Genomic DNA, 14,807 nt, shown 5'->3' with positions numbered 1-14,807 from the left:
GACTATATCTCAAAATATGGTGATTGTAACACACATGGACAAAATTTTCAGTATTACACGCACAAGCCACAAGTGAGTAGTAACAGTTACTATCAAATTGACCAATTTTCCCTTCAAAGAAGCAGCACTAGAGCCTATCCTTTCTTCCCTGCTAGCTAAAATCTCTCGTGATCTGTGTTGCACACACAAGAACATTTACCCCACAGGTATAGGATTTCGATTCCAGTTACCTTTAACAGTCCACTTGTAGGGCAAAAGATTGTCATCTTAAAAAACCTTGGACGCTGACAAATGTTTTGTATTTATTCCCTTGTATATTTGTGGATTGGATTCTGACTCAACTATTCCTTTTTTTTTTTTTTTGCAACTGTGGCTGAGAGATGTCCAATTGTGCATAATGGTCTCTGCCCAAGATACATGTATGGTATATAGGGCAAGAGTCTGTTAGCCATGTGTTTCTTCTACAAAGCCGAGTTAACTTTTTATCCTTATGGAGGTTGCATCTTAATTGAGCTATGCATCAGCTTCCTTGGTTCAGGGACCAAGTCTGTAGAAATTCCTTCCTTACCATGCCCTCCTGAGCCTGCTGGTAGAATAAGTCAAGGCTGAAATAAGGCCTTTATATTTCAGCCAGCTCACATGAGACCATTGTAGCCTCCTACTTTTACCAGTTACCTGGTAGCCCTTGTCCATTTTCTTCTATTGGTGGTGGCTATGAATCTGTGCTATTTTATTTAATTCACACTTAACTTTTGTACGAAATCTAGATACATAATATATTGTGCTATATAAATACATAACAGGTGTTCATTTTCTTGAGGGATGGCTCATGAAGGTGACAGCTACTGCAGAATCTCTGAAAAATAGGGCTGCCAAGCGATTAATCACACTGTTAATAATAGAATACCACTTTATATTTATTTTTTGATTACAAGTATTTGCACTGTAAAAAAAAATAAAAGAAATAGTATTTTTCAATTCACCTAATACAAGTACTGAAGTGCAATCTCTTTATCATGAAAGTTGAACTTACAAATGTAGAATTATATACAAAAAAACCCTGCATTCAAAAATAAAATAATGTAAAATTTTAGTGTCTGCAAATCCACTCAGTCCTACTTTTTGTTCAGCCAATCACTCAGACAAACAAGTTCGTTTACGTTTTCAGGAGATAATGCTGCCCTCTTGTTGTTTACAATATCACCTGAAAGTGAGAAGAGGCGTTCCCATGGCACTGTTGTAGCCAGCATCACAAGATACTTATTTGCCAGATGTGCTAAAGATTCATATGTCCCTTCATGCTTCAGCCACCATTCCAGAGGACATGCGTCCATGCTAATGAGGGTTTCTGCTCAATAACAATCCAAAGCCGTGCGGACCGACGCATATTCATTTTCATTATCCGAGTCAGATGCCACCATCAAAAGGGTTGATTTTCTTTTTTGGTGGTTCGAGTTCTGTAGTTTCCTCATTGGAGCGTTACTCTTTTAAGACTTCAGAAAGCATGCTCTACACCCTGTCCCTCTCAGGTTTTGGAAGGCACTTCAGATTCTTAAACCTTGGGTCAAGTGTTATAGCTATTTTTAGAAATCTCACATTGGTACCTTCTTTGCGTTTTGTCAAATCTGCAGGGAAAGTGTTCTTAAAACAAACAACATGTGCTGGGTCATCACCCGAGACTGCTATAACACGAAATATATGGCAGAATGCAGGTAAAACAGCAGGGGTCATACAGTTCTTCCCCAAGAGTTCGGTCATAAAATTAATTAACACATTGTTTTTTTAACAAGCATCATCAATAAGGCTGTGAGCCTGATTCCGTGACCTCCGTGACTTCTGCAGCGGCTGGTGCTGACTCAGGGGCTGCCTGAGCCGGGAAGCCCCTGGGCCAGCAGCAGCAGTTTGGGTTTGTAGGAAGGGCTCAGGGCTGGGGCAGAGGGTTGGGGAATGTGGGGGGCGCTTACCTCAGGGTGGGGGTTTCCCAGCTCCCACTGGCATGGCCCTGCAGCTCCTAGGTGGAGGAGGGGCCAGGGAGCTCTGTGTGCTGCCTGCACCCGCAGCTCCCATTGGCTGTGGTTCCCAGCCAATGGGAGCTGCGCAGCAGGGGCTTGTGGCAGGAGCAGCAGGCAGAGCCCCCAGCCCTTCCGCCACCTAGGAGCTGCAGGGACACGCGGAGCCAGGAAGGGAGTCCCAGCCAGTCCCGCCAACCATCCCCCCAGCACCAGCGGGGGTCCTGGGCCACGTGGGCCACAGCGCCCTTGGACTGCACCCGTGGCCTCCCGCCCAAGATTTAGTTAGGGGTATAACTGTGAATTTTTATTTATTACCTATGACCTGTCCAAGACTTTTTCTAAAAATACCCATGACTAAAACGTAGCCTTAGTCATCAGCATGTCCTCTGGAATGGTGGCCGAAGCATGAAAGGACATACAAATGTTTAGTATATATAGCAGGTAAATACCTTGCTATGCCAGCTACAAAAGTGCCATGCAAATGCCTGTTCTCGCTTTCTGGTGGCACTGTAAATAAGAAGAGGGCAGCATTATCTTCTGTAAATGTAAAGAAACTTGTAAACAATCGGCTGAGCAAGAAATAGTACTGAGTGGACTTGTAGGTTCTGAAGTTTTACATTGTTTTGTTTTTGAGTGCAGTTATGTAACAAATAAATCTACATTTGTAAGTTTTACTTTCATGACAAAGAGATTGCACTACAGTAATTGTAAGAGGTGAATTGAAAAATACTATTTCTTTGTTACAAATATTTGTACTGTAAAGATGATCAAAAATAATATACACTTTGGTTTCAATTACAACACCGAATACAATATATATGAAAATATAGAAAAATGTCCAAAATATTTAATAAATGTCAATTGGTATTCTATTGTTTAACAGTGCAATTAAAACTGCCATTAATTGTGATGAATTTTTTAATCGCGATTAATTTTTTTGATTTTTTTTTTTCAGTTAATCATGTGAGTTAACTGCAATTAAGCGACAGCCCTACTGAAAAGGCATGATAATTAAATACAGATAGTTAAAGCTGATCTACATCATGAACGCCTCCCTGTCTAGTTAGGAAATGGGCATAAACCGCTTCGAGTGCCATGCTGTTACTCTTGTCTTTCCAGCCTGCTAGAATAACCTTAACTGACAGCTAGATATAAAATCACCTGGCATACTTTAGATCAGTTTTATTAAATGCCTAAAGAGATGCCTTCTCTTTGCACCCTTTTCATTCATCTGTCTGTCTTGGGGAGTTCTCCAGCACAACCCACCATGTTTAAGGTCTTGGCTCCTGCACACTGGCATAACTATTTAAGAAAAAGCATTTCCGCTGGATGTCATTACGAGTTGAAGGAAGGTTTACAAAAGCGAGTTGAGGATTCACCTTCTTTTCTGCATGCTGTCTAAGGATACAGCATCTGAGCTATTTTTGAAAATGACATCCAAATTACATTAACTCCTTAATTACATTAAATCCTTAATTCATCTGTATCATTTTCCAGTTTTCAGAAAGATAAATCTGAAATGCTTAGGCTACATCATAACGAGGATGCTCTCAGAATTCTTAAATAGTATTTCATAAGAATAAAATGTCAGATTAATTATAAAATGGGGAACGATCTTTTCAGTCACACAGATGGCTGTGGGTGGGGCCCTTGGTTCCCTCGGTAGTTCCCAGTGTAGCCTTTCAGGTTACAAATGTGAGCATTGAACTTCTTTTCTCGTTCATCTGTGTGAGCTTTGACTATAGCACTGGGCATGCGTAAGTACTGACCAGGAAGTGTTCTGATCGAACATCTTCTAAGGTGGTGGGTAGTGCACTCCAGTACCGTGCGGGTGCAGGCTTCCTCAGGTATAACATCTTACAGACTCAGAACCTCCCTTCAGGGTTGGAGAGCAGGAGGAGACACCCATTGTCTGGTGTGTGCACAGTTTATTCAAAAAGCACCAGGGACTCATGTTGTTGCATAAATAATTAATGAATTTATTATACTGAACAAGGAAAAAAAATCGAATAGTTGAAAGCAGTATTGAGACAGACAAGGTTGTCGATCCCAAAGTGTATAAAAGTTTGTGCTGCCGGCAGATAATGAATCGGAGTATTTTGGAATGGCTTTGAACCATGTTTACAGTTAATTTCAAAATGTTGATGTTGATTTTAAAAATTGAGTTAAAACCTGAGCTTAAAGGAACAAGATCAGATGAAACATTAGGTTTCTTAGGGGAAGTGAGAGGGAGGCTATAGGAATGAGTTTTTACAGGAACATGCCAACATTACCCAAGTTTTATTTTTCTAGTTTGTGTGAAGATATTTTAAAAAAAACATTTTATATCACAAGCACTTTTCCAACTGAGGCACTCAAAGCAATTTTGCACACACTAATAAATAAAACCTCTTACTATTTCCACCTCCCTAGCAGAGGTATATAAGACTCTCTCTGTTCTACATACAGAGGCACAAAAATGAACAGATGATTTGTGTAGGAGTTGCCCGGTAACTCAGTGGCAAAGCAAGCAAGGAGAATGCTGATTGCCTGGCTCCTTGTCATGTTTTAGGTCTACAATAGAAACTTTGACTGGTATGGTAATATCTATTAGGGGTGTGATTTCTTTTCTTTTCCTTTCCATACCAGCAAAAGCCCTAGTGTAGCCACAGTTACACTTGCAAAGTGAGAAGGCTTTTGCCAATACAGTTTTTATGTGGGGATCCAATATAAGCTATACTGGCTAAAGCACTCTTCTGCTGGTATAGGCTTCATCTTTATTAGGAACGTTTGCCGGTGATGCTATGCCAGCAACCCTTTTCTTGCGTAGACAAGGTCTCCATCTTCTTCCTCTTTAGTGGCTAAAAGTTCCCCATTGGTATTTGTAATGTAAACACTGCGGAATTGTGCTAGTGTATGAAACCTGCGTTTCACTGGAAGTGTAACACACTGAACAGAGAGCGCAGGATGAAATGTAACAGTAAGCGAGATTCTACATTTCAGTTTTAATAAGTAAGGAAACGTACTTGTTTAAAAACATCTCCTTTCAATTGACAGAGGCTCTCTTGGAGAGGAAATTGTTTTCATGTCAGATATTTGAGTCTTTTGGTTCTTGGGGTTTTGGTTTTTGTTGTTCACTTTTGTGAACTGACTCCTCTCCCCTTTGCAGCTGCTGAACTCTCACTCTGCCTTTCCAAAATCACAGTCAGTCAGCACTCCACTCCTGGGAAACAATCCCTTATGCCGCTTCCAAAGTTTGCCTTACTTGGCCCTGCCACACAAACACCAGACTGTTTTGCAACTTGTGTCCAGAGTTACCCCCTGAACCCTTCCACTGCCCTTTCATTGTGCCCCCCCTTCCAGTTACCTGCCTCCCTATGCGCCATTTCAGCACCTCACAACTGCCAAATTTATCAGCTTTTGCAAGGAAACCTGAGGATTTTTTTCTTATCCATTGACTCTTGACACCTCATTGCTGTCAGTTGTATGATATTTTTTTCTAAATGCCCTGCTTAAAAATGTGAATTAAAGCCTTCTCTTTCTGGTCATTGCTCTTGGAGAAGTGCTGGGAAAAGCTTTCTGACCTGAGAGTATTTGTTACTGGTCTGCCAAATGGTGTTGTAAATTAACATGTTAAACATATCAGGCCTTAAAACTGTCCTTCAGTCTGGCAGTGGATTTGTGTTACTAGTCCTGGAAGGAATGGACCAAGTCCTGCATCTTGGACTAGTATATTTTCAATGCTAGGAGAAATTCTGCTCCACTCGTGATGTGTTTTCATTGTGGTTAGAACACCACAAAAAAAAAATGAAGAAAATTAACAACAAATGGTGAATATTCACCATGTTTTATTTGAATGAATTGGATAGTTACTCTTCCTAACAGGAGAAAAACACACATTTCAACTACAAAAGTGAAGTGATGTGAAAGGATTATGCTTGTTAAAACGTGACTTCAAAGACCTATAATTCTAAGAATTTCCATCCACTGCCCCCAAAAGGAACAGCAGCTAGAGGTCCTTTTTGTTTTTTATGAAACTGAAGCAAAGTGCAGCAGACATTTATAGATGCTTCCTTTACTCTGGTACTTGGCTACATGCAAAAAATCATAAAAGCATTTTATTGCCTGGTGTACGTAAAGTGACGGTTTGTCTGCAGATGTTCCCTTTTCTGCAGTGTATTAAAGGACAATGTCAGAGGATTAGACAGTTACCTCTCTACTGTAATGAGTATGAGAAGGCTTGTTGACATGAGATTCCAGCAACCTAGTGCTTTACTGCTTCATTTTTTCCAGTTTTCCTGCAATGGGTAATGTATTGTGTCTTTAGATACAGGCCAGCATTACCTTCTGTTCGCTTATCCCTGTAAAACGATCATTTTATTTTTCTGCAGAACACCTATACCAATGCAGATAAATTGCTAGAAGCAGCCGAGCAGCTGGCTCAGACGGGGGAGTGTGACCCAGAGGAGATTTATCAAGCTGCACATCAGTTGGAAGACAGGATACAGGATTTTGTGAGGCGCGTGGAGCAACGCAAGATCCTGCTGGACATGTCTGTGTCTTTTCACACTCACGTTAAAGAGGTAAATTGACCACAAGCCATGGAAGTACCTGGCAAACTTGAAAAGGATGCAAGCTGAGTAATATTTTCATTGGTATAACATACAGCTCTTGCTAATGCGATACAACGAACCCCAACTGTACAGTGAGCCTTTAATTCAAAACTGAGTTCTGCCTGTCCTATTCTGCCGTCACCACAGTGTTAGCTATCTCTGTACATAGACCGTCCCTGACAACTGTTTATCCGTGAATGGGATGTGATTATTATTATTTGTATTATGATAATGTAACACAGACAGACCCTGGTTGTCAGCATGTGGGATTGAACCGGGCACCTCTGGAGCTTAGTGCATGAGTCTCTGCCGCATGAGCTAAAAGCCAAATTGCCTGTTAGCTAACACTGTAGAGCAGACTCATTTTATCTCTCTCTTTAAGTGGTCTTGGTGCCACTAGATGGGACAGAACACCACACCCAGAAGGTGTGTGGGTTACAGTAGCTTATATGTAGACACAGTAAGAGACAGTTGCTGTCCTAGAGAGAGCTTAAAATCTATATTTATAAGATAGTGGATCGGGGGAGTGGGGGAGATCCAAGGCACAGAAGTCCAGTGACTTTCCCCAGGATCACACGTTGGCAGAGTTGGGAATAGAACTAGGCCTCCTGTCTCCCATGTTAGAGCCCCCTCCACTAGACATTTCCTGCATTAATGCAACATGAAGAGAGTCCTTAAAAATTAACTCTCACCTATTATACTTTACGTTATTTTTTGGTGTCTCAGTATAGATCTACTTTCTCTTTCCTCTCTGTTCCTCTGATATCATCTGGTGCTGCTATGTATCATTAATCCAGCAGAGATTCTTTTTTATGTCATCTTCACAATTCCCATTTTCAGTCCTAGTCCTCCAAAGTTACATTTTTCCACCTCTTCTAGTTCTTTGTCACTGAGTTGAATCTTTGTCTCTTCCTCCTGTCTTCCAGTTGCCATAATTTTTGTCTTCTCTGTACATATCATTCATCCGAATTTTCTGTTTTGGTGGTCTACCTTGTCGATTACTCTCTAGGGCCACCCTGGACAATGCTGTGAGGTCAATATCATCTGGGAATCTAAGGCTATTCGCTGTTCTCCCTCTTAACTTGGCTCCTTCTATTTCATCTCTCAGTGCTACAGCCCTGACTGCGTCTAGTACCAAGCTGAACAAATCCGGTGATACCGCATATCCTTGTTGCACTCCTGTGGTCATCCTGAACCATTCCATCAGCTTCTTATCTAGTCTCTGCACATTCATCAACTTGCTGTAGATACTTTCTACCAGCTCAATCAATTTCTTGGGAATGCCATACATACTCAAAACTTGCCACAGCCCTGTCTGCCAAATGCTATCGAAAGCCCATGTGACTTCTACATGGTTCTTTTAGCAGGTTCAGTTGTGTTGTGTGTTTTTCTCTGATGTCGGTCTCAATGCAACCTGTTCCTCTGCCAGGGCCGCATCCTCGTACCTCTCATTGTCCTCAGCAACATCTTGGGGAACGTGTTTCCCAGAACGCTCAATAAGTGGATTGCTCTGTAGGTCTTGCACTCACTCTTACTTCGTTTTTTTTTTTTTTATAGATAGGTACTTGTTATTGCTTTCCCCATTCCCTAGGCACTTGCTCTTGCTTGTAAATCTTACTGAGTACTTTGTGCTTTGCCTTTACTATGTGTTTTTTGCAGCAGTGCTGTGAATTTATCATCACTTCATGGTGCCTTTTTCAGACTTTCTGTCGAGAGCTTTACTTTTTCTAAGAATTTGAAAAAGTCTACAAAATCTAAAATAAGTAAGTGATGATAAAATGGGTAAAGCAAGAACTAAGATTGGAGAGAGATGACTGTGACGGTTTGGACACGTGTCAAGAATGGACCCAGAAAGGATACCGTACACAGTGGTACATACCGAAGTGCAAGGACATAGAAATAAAGGAAGACCGAGGGTGGGTTAGATAGAAACGGTGAAGAATGACATGTAACAAAAAGGTTTAAAGGTCAGTGAAGCTGGTACAAGCAAGAAAGTGGTGGAAAGGCTTCATTCAACCCCATTGTCACCACTGAGCTGACAAATGGGAACTGAAGACTAATCCAGCAGAGAAATGGCAGCTTGGGCTGGATGCCATAATATGATGATACTCTTATGGTTGTTCTTTGTATTTCTGCAGTATCTATTCATCTGCACCAAAAGAGAGGCTGAAGTGCTGTAATGTATCTAGGGTGGACTCAGTGGAGGGCAACAGTGAACGATGTGGAATGTAGAGGAAGAAAGTGGGGAAGAAGAGATTTACAAAGGACAGGCTTGCCTGTGAGTCACAACTCAGGAATTCTGACAAATCAACCCAGATGTGTTGGAATGTTGCCTCTGTGCCTCTAGATGCTGTTTGACTTCTTGCTACACAACTTCTGTCTCTTCAGGCATTTACATCTTTCCCCCTGGATAAGTTTTGCTGTTGTACATCTGCAGTGTAACAGTTGTTTATAGGGAAGCTTGTTTTTTTACCTATTCTCTAAAGGCTTGGTTATGTAGCTGTTAATTTTTTTAAAGTTAAATGTCATGTTATAGGGTATGTCTACACTACAAAGCCTATGTCAACATAGTTATGCCAGCATTGTCCCCTAGCGTAGGCATGGCCTACGCTGATGGGAATGTTTTGTCAGTATGGGAACACCTCCAGACAAGGTTAGCTGTGTCAACAGGACCCCTCTTCCATCAACAAAGCTGGGTCTATCCAGGGGTTTTGTTGGCATAGCTATGTCAGTCAGGGTGGGGTTTTCACACTCCTGACTTGCATAGCTATGCTGAGGGAACTCACAAGTATAGACCAAGCCCTAATGTAGTCAATTTTTAAACATATGCAAACAGGAGAAGTGGAAATGAGTAATATATCCAGACAAGATTAGCTCTTCATTTGCAACATATACAATTTAAACTACTGGGGCAAGATTAAGACAGACTTCTCCTATTTGAGTGTCCAGTATTTTCAGGATAAAATTAGGAGGTATATGAAAAGTATGAGAGAAATGATTCCTTTGTTGGCTTATGTTTTTGTTCTGTGTTCCTGCTCAGAGGAGCACTGCTTTCTCAATTCAGTGGCATGTTGCTTGTTCTCAAACAGTGTGTAGAATGCAGAGATGACGCCACAAAACAGATGGAAGATAAAAATGTGCTAAGCCAAAATATCCTCCTTGCTACATTGGCATGAGCATTGTATTCGTCCTGCAGGATATTTGTTAGAAATCGGGATTATAATCACAATATTTTAAGTGTAATTTTCTGGTGTGCATTTCAGTTGAATAAAAAGCTTATTTTATATGTACACTTAAGTTTGCTAGGGCAAAGAGAAGTATTTGTGTATATTTTAATGTACTTGCTGATCACAGGCTGGGTTGAAGGATCTTTCAGTAACATAATACTATCACACTTTGCCTGCCCTCCTCCCACAGGATGTGTTTTGTTTCTCAGGTACTTGCAGTTTTGCCTGGCCAAAGGGCAACCATTGAAAATCTAACCTGATGTCTGAGTGACAGTGAGCACTTACTAAATTGTGGGGGTGTGTAGCTTGCTCTTCTGCCTTGCTTTGTCTGTGGTTTTTAATTCATTGTCAGATTCTTGGGGAGCACTTGCCAGCTCAGTCTTGCCCTGACTCCTGCTACTTTCTAATGTCTGAACTGGCTTGTCTATAAAAGCAACTTACTATTTAAAACAAACTCTCTTCCTGGTGGAATGGATCTTCTAGAATTCTTCTGCCCCTTGCTTTTGTTTCTTATCCTTTCTTCATCTTCCTCAAAATTTGTTGCCTCCATGTTCTTGTTTTATCTCACCTCTCACTTTCCCTGTTGCCTGTCTTATGTTTCATTGTTGTCCTGCATCTCTGCTTGCATGTTCCAGTTCCTACTCTCTTTTCCTCCTTTATTTTGTGTCTCCCCCACATACTGTTACTCCTTCATGCATGTGTCACCCGTTCACTTTCTTCTCTTTCCATAGTCCCCATTTGCTCTGCTCTTCCCATATTTTTATTTGCTCTGCTCTTCCCATATTTTTATTTGCTCTGCTCTTCCCATATTTTTATTTGCATTCAGTTGCTCCTCTCACTGGTTTGGGAGATTTAGAAAAATGTTGCCCCTGTGTTTTTAGGCCACCACTTTCTTATAAACAGGCCTCGCCTCTGGGGTAAGTGGCTTAAGTTATGGTGCTCAGGGTTTACAGTTAACATTTGCTAACAATTACAGCACAGCAGCATCTGAGATATTACAGTTGTTTTTCTACTAGGTATGGGAACCACCATATATTTGTTTTTGCAAAGTAAGCAAATAAGAATTATCAAGTTTGAGGACTGAATTGGAAGGTAACAGACTGTATTTCAGTGTGATGGTTTGTACAGTGCACATACACAAAGTATTGCAAAATACAATTCAGATACGGAATAGAAATTACTAAACAGATATTCATACTCTTGTGTTAATACTAGTACAACCTGTTACTGGTCTGAATGATGTTTTGGGGAAATAAGTCTTCTGGCTGGACAGCATGAATAATAAAAATCTTGTTTACAAGAGTAGTGGTTTAGTTTGAGGTCTGTATGCAGAAATCAGTGGCAAGCTCCATTGGTGATTTCCCAAGGTGTGGTTTAGCACCAGCGTGAGTAAAACAACCTTTGGGGCTGGGATACAAATATCTGTATGTGTAGGTGTCTATGCACTCGTCATTCTTCCACATGCTGCTATTCAAATACATAATTGAATGGATCCCCCGTCATCCATGACAGGAGGAAAATGGTGTAATGGCCAAACCCGGTGTTTGTAGCAGTGCCAAAGTACAGCAAACAAATCATCTCAATAACTGGAGTAAAGTGTAGAAATATAGATCAGAGGTGAACACAGATTGGAGAGAATGGTGGGTTTAAAAACACTTATTTTTTGGCATTTTACGTGTAACACTTGTGAATATCCTGTCGAGTTAATTTTTAAAAAGTTAAAGCCTTTGCTCTGTATGTGGCATGTTCTTTTTAGAACAGCTTAGTCAACTCCTTTCTCTCCCTCCCCTCACTTCAATACAAATTTGTCACCTTCTCCATTGCAAACTGATGTGCATTCAGGCCAATGCGGGAAGGGAGGGAATACCGTGACCTAAATGTAAAACACAGTGCAGAAAACCCCTGCTGTCCCAAACTTTGAAATGTTTGGCTGTAATTTATGAGGGGAAGGGGGAAATTATGATGGAAGAAGTAGTGAGAAGAACACTTAAGGCTTGTCTGAACAGTGTGTTAGTCCACCCTAGAGGGGTGTACATTCTAGTGTGCACTAGCATGTTATGCACTAACTGGCTCTTGTGGACCCACGAAAAAATCCCTAGTGCATCTTAATGTAGTCCTGTTGAAACTTAGGGTTTTCAAAAAATTTAGACAAAATATTGAACTAATAAAGTTGCTTAAATGTAGTCAAATAGTATGTTCCTCTGTTTTTTAATATTCATCTCTGCAATGGTAGCATCAGGCTGTGCACTTTTTGATTTTAAAATCCCATTTCTAAAAGGGACTTCGATATTTATCAGCTTAAGTCTCACAGAAAGACCATGGAATTTAAGCTCCTGAAATGCCTGCCTAACTTTGTCATAGGCTTCTAAGTCACCTATGTCCTTTTAAAAAATTACAAATTGAAAGGACACTTATCAGATACTAGCTCTGAAAGAAGAAGCCTTTACAAATACAGAAGATCTACGGGAATGTTTCTATAACCCTTTACAATTCCTGTGGAAATAGCATCCGATGAAGTGAGCTGTAGCTCACGAAAGCTTATGCTCAAATAAATTGGTTAGTCTCTAAGGTGCCACAAATACTCCTGTTCTTTTAACTCTTTAAACAAACACTCTACAGTGTTTGTTGCACAGATATTGTAGCACTGTGCTGATAGCCAAGACCATGCAAGGTAAACTGACAATTTTTGAAATGGGTATTATATTCGCGTTTGTGTCATTCAGTCATTTTTTTTAAAAAGTTGTTTAATTTCAAAGGTAAAAATATGCAAATTGTAATGAAATTACAAGGAGATGGAAAGACATTCCAAATAGTTCTGAAAAATTGCTTGAATATCATGGCATACGTTAATGACCAGTCGTTTTTCTCTCCTTTCACAAAATAACTTAAGAGCAGTTCTTCTGTGGCATCCTATGTAATTGCAGCCTTTCAGTGGCTGTACAGTGTCAGCAATAACTGGGAGGTTAGGTCAATCATGGAAATATTTAGATTGCCAGGATATTGCAGTGAATAAGCTCGTTTAAAAATACTAATAACCATCCTAAAATACTAATCATATGCTCCCAAGATTTTAGGAAAGAAATTGCACAGGATACAGGATTGTTTTAGCAGATGTTTGAGACGTTACTGTATTTATGTATGGAGAAATGTTAAGTTGGTGTAACGTTCATCTACCAGAGATCCAGGAGTTGCAGCTTTGTGTGTGAGCTCCGAGGCTGATAAGGCGTTAGAGCAGAGAAGTGCAGTTGAAGAGGATCATATTGAGATTGTACTCTTATCTACTTGTACAGTAATTCTCTAATTCCTAGGGAAAACTGTTGAATTAAAATAAAATTAAAAAGTTTTCACTGTTGCTGAATGAAGGTTGAAGTAAGAGCACAAAACATACTTAATCCCCAGTTCTGTGCCCCTGGTGCCAGGTCTTTGAAATCCTTCTTCCTCTTCAGTTCAAAGAGAAAATGCATGTTTATTTTAGTAGGAAGTATTTGTATTAGTTCTTACTATTTGGCTTCATTTTGTGTATCCTGACCTGTTTTACAAGAAAATTATTTTGCTATCACTCTAAACAACTGTAGTTCTCTGCCAAGTAACATCTATGTTGATTGACTCAGCCTCCTTCATGTGAAAAACAGTTTGATTCTCTTCAGTACTTGTTTTGTTTCTTCTGCATGCTCTCCTTCCATCCTAACTTGACTTCCTGCCTCTTGATAGAAGCTTGTCTCAAGTAATGACACTATACCTAATGCTATTTTGCAAATCAGTACACAAGGCAATCAGCCACTCCTGTTCATCATGAACTAGACTCACCACTACAGTTAGGGCTTGTCTAACTAGCTATGGTACATAGGGCTTATCAGGGGGTTCAATGTGCGGCAATTGATGCATCGGTGGTCGATCACTCTCCTGTCAACTCCTGTACTCCCACCTGAACGAGAAGCTCAAGGGAAGTTGACAGGAGAGCATCTCCAGTCGACACAGTGTAGTGTGGACCCCGCAGTAAGTAGATCTAAGTATGTCGACTTCAGCTGCTTTATTCACGTAGCTGAAGTTGCATAACCTGGATGGATCTCCCCCCATAGTGTAAACAAGGCCTTAGTTAAATATCTACTTCCCACTCTGATGGTAATGTTATGGCATGTTGATCTGTAGCAGTCTTATTTTAACTACTGAGTATGTATGCTACATGGATTCAAGAATATCTTTAGGAATAATCATTTTAATATTCTCTTCAGAGGTTGGCTTGGGAGACCGTATAAAAGATCTATTAGGTAAAATTCGTTTGCTGCAGATGTATCATAAAAGCGTTCAGTGATCACACAAGTGTTTAATTTTCTGTGGCTTCAACAGCAGATTTTGGCACAACTAGACAAACACTGCATATTAAGTATTGTCATTATTGTCTATGTAAATTTGTCAAACATAATTTTTTTGTCTGAACTGTGAGTGCTCAAGGCTGGATTAACCACTGTGCAAATAGGTCAATCAGTGCCTGTCACCCTAAGGGCATGAGGCCTTGTTTGAAACCATACTGGCTCTGCATCTAGAATGAGCTCTGCTTTTGGCAACCAGGCATCAAACCAATGGATACAATGCCCTGCTGGGCTAGTCTCCATATTGTTTCTATGCTTGGGATCGGACTGCTGCTTGGCTGGCTCTGCAGAATGAAATCTCTGCTTATTCTGTGTTTGCTCGGTCTGGTGCATAGCATAGCAGCGAAGGGAAATGTTCATGCGTGCAGGCAGGCAGTGCAGAGCCAGCTCAGCATTAGTAAGCCTCAACTCATCCTGCCAGTACCTCTTTAGCCTAGTAACTGAGTCCTCTGAAACATGGTTCAGGAACAGAGAATTGGGGTGCTTCAGAGGCACAGGTTAGGGAGCTAACTCATGGATGGTTTAGGACACAAATTTAGAGGGGTCCTCAGCTGACCAGTGGGCTGGGTAACAGAGGCCCATAGGGGAGCAAGGAGCCAAACATTT

General features: G+C 40.7%; 1 protein-coding gene across 7 annotated transcripts in view; it reads left to right on the top strand.

The window, feature by feature from the left end:
* TRIO (trio Rho guanine nucleotide exchange factor) overlaps positions 1–14,807 on the top strand; it is a 403,258-nt gene that overhangs the window by 200,797 nt on the left and 187,654 nt on the right. For all 7 annotated transcript variants that reach the window (XM_073332315.2, XM_073332317.2, XM_073332318.2 and 4 more), the window contains one exon: positions 6,383–6,574. In XM_073332315.2, coding sequence (XP_073188416.1) covers positions 6,383–6,574 — 192 coding nt within the window. The remainder of the gene's footprint in view (positions 1–6,382; positions 6,575–14,807) is intronic.

This window comes from Lepidochelys kempii, chromosome 2 (assembly GCF_965140285.1).
Source record: "Lepidochelys kempii isolate rLepKem1 chromosome 2, rLepKem1.hap1, whole genome shotgun sequence".
Taxonomy (NCBI): domain Eukaryota; kingdom Metazoa; phylum Chordata; order Testudines; family Cheloniidae; genus Lepidochelys; species Lepidochelys kempii.
This window is presented reverse-complemented; position numbering and strand designations above follow the sequence as displayed.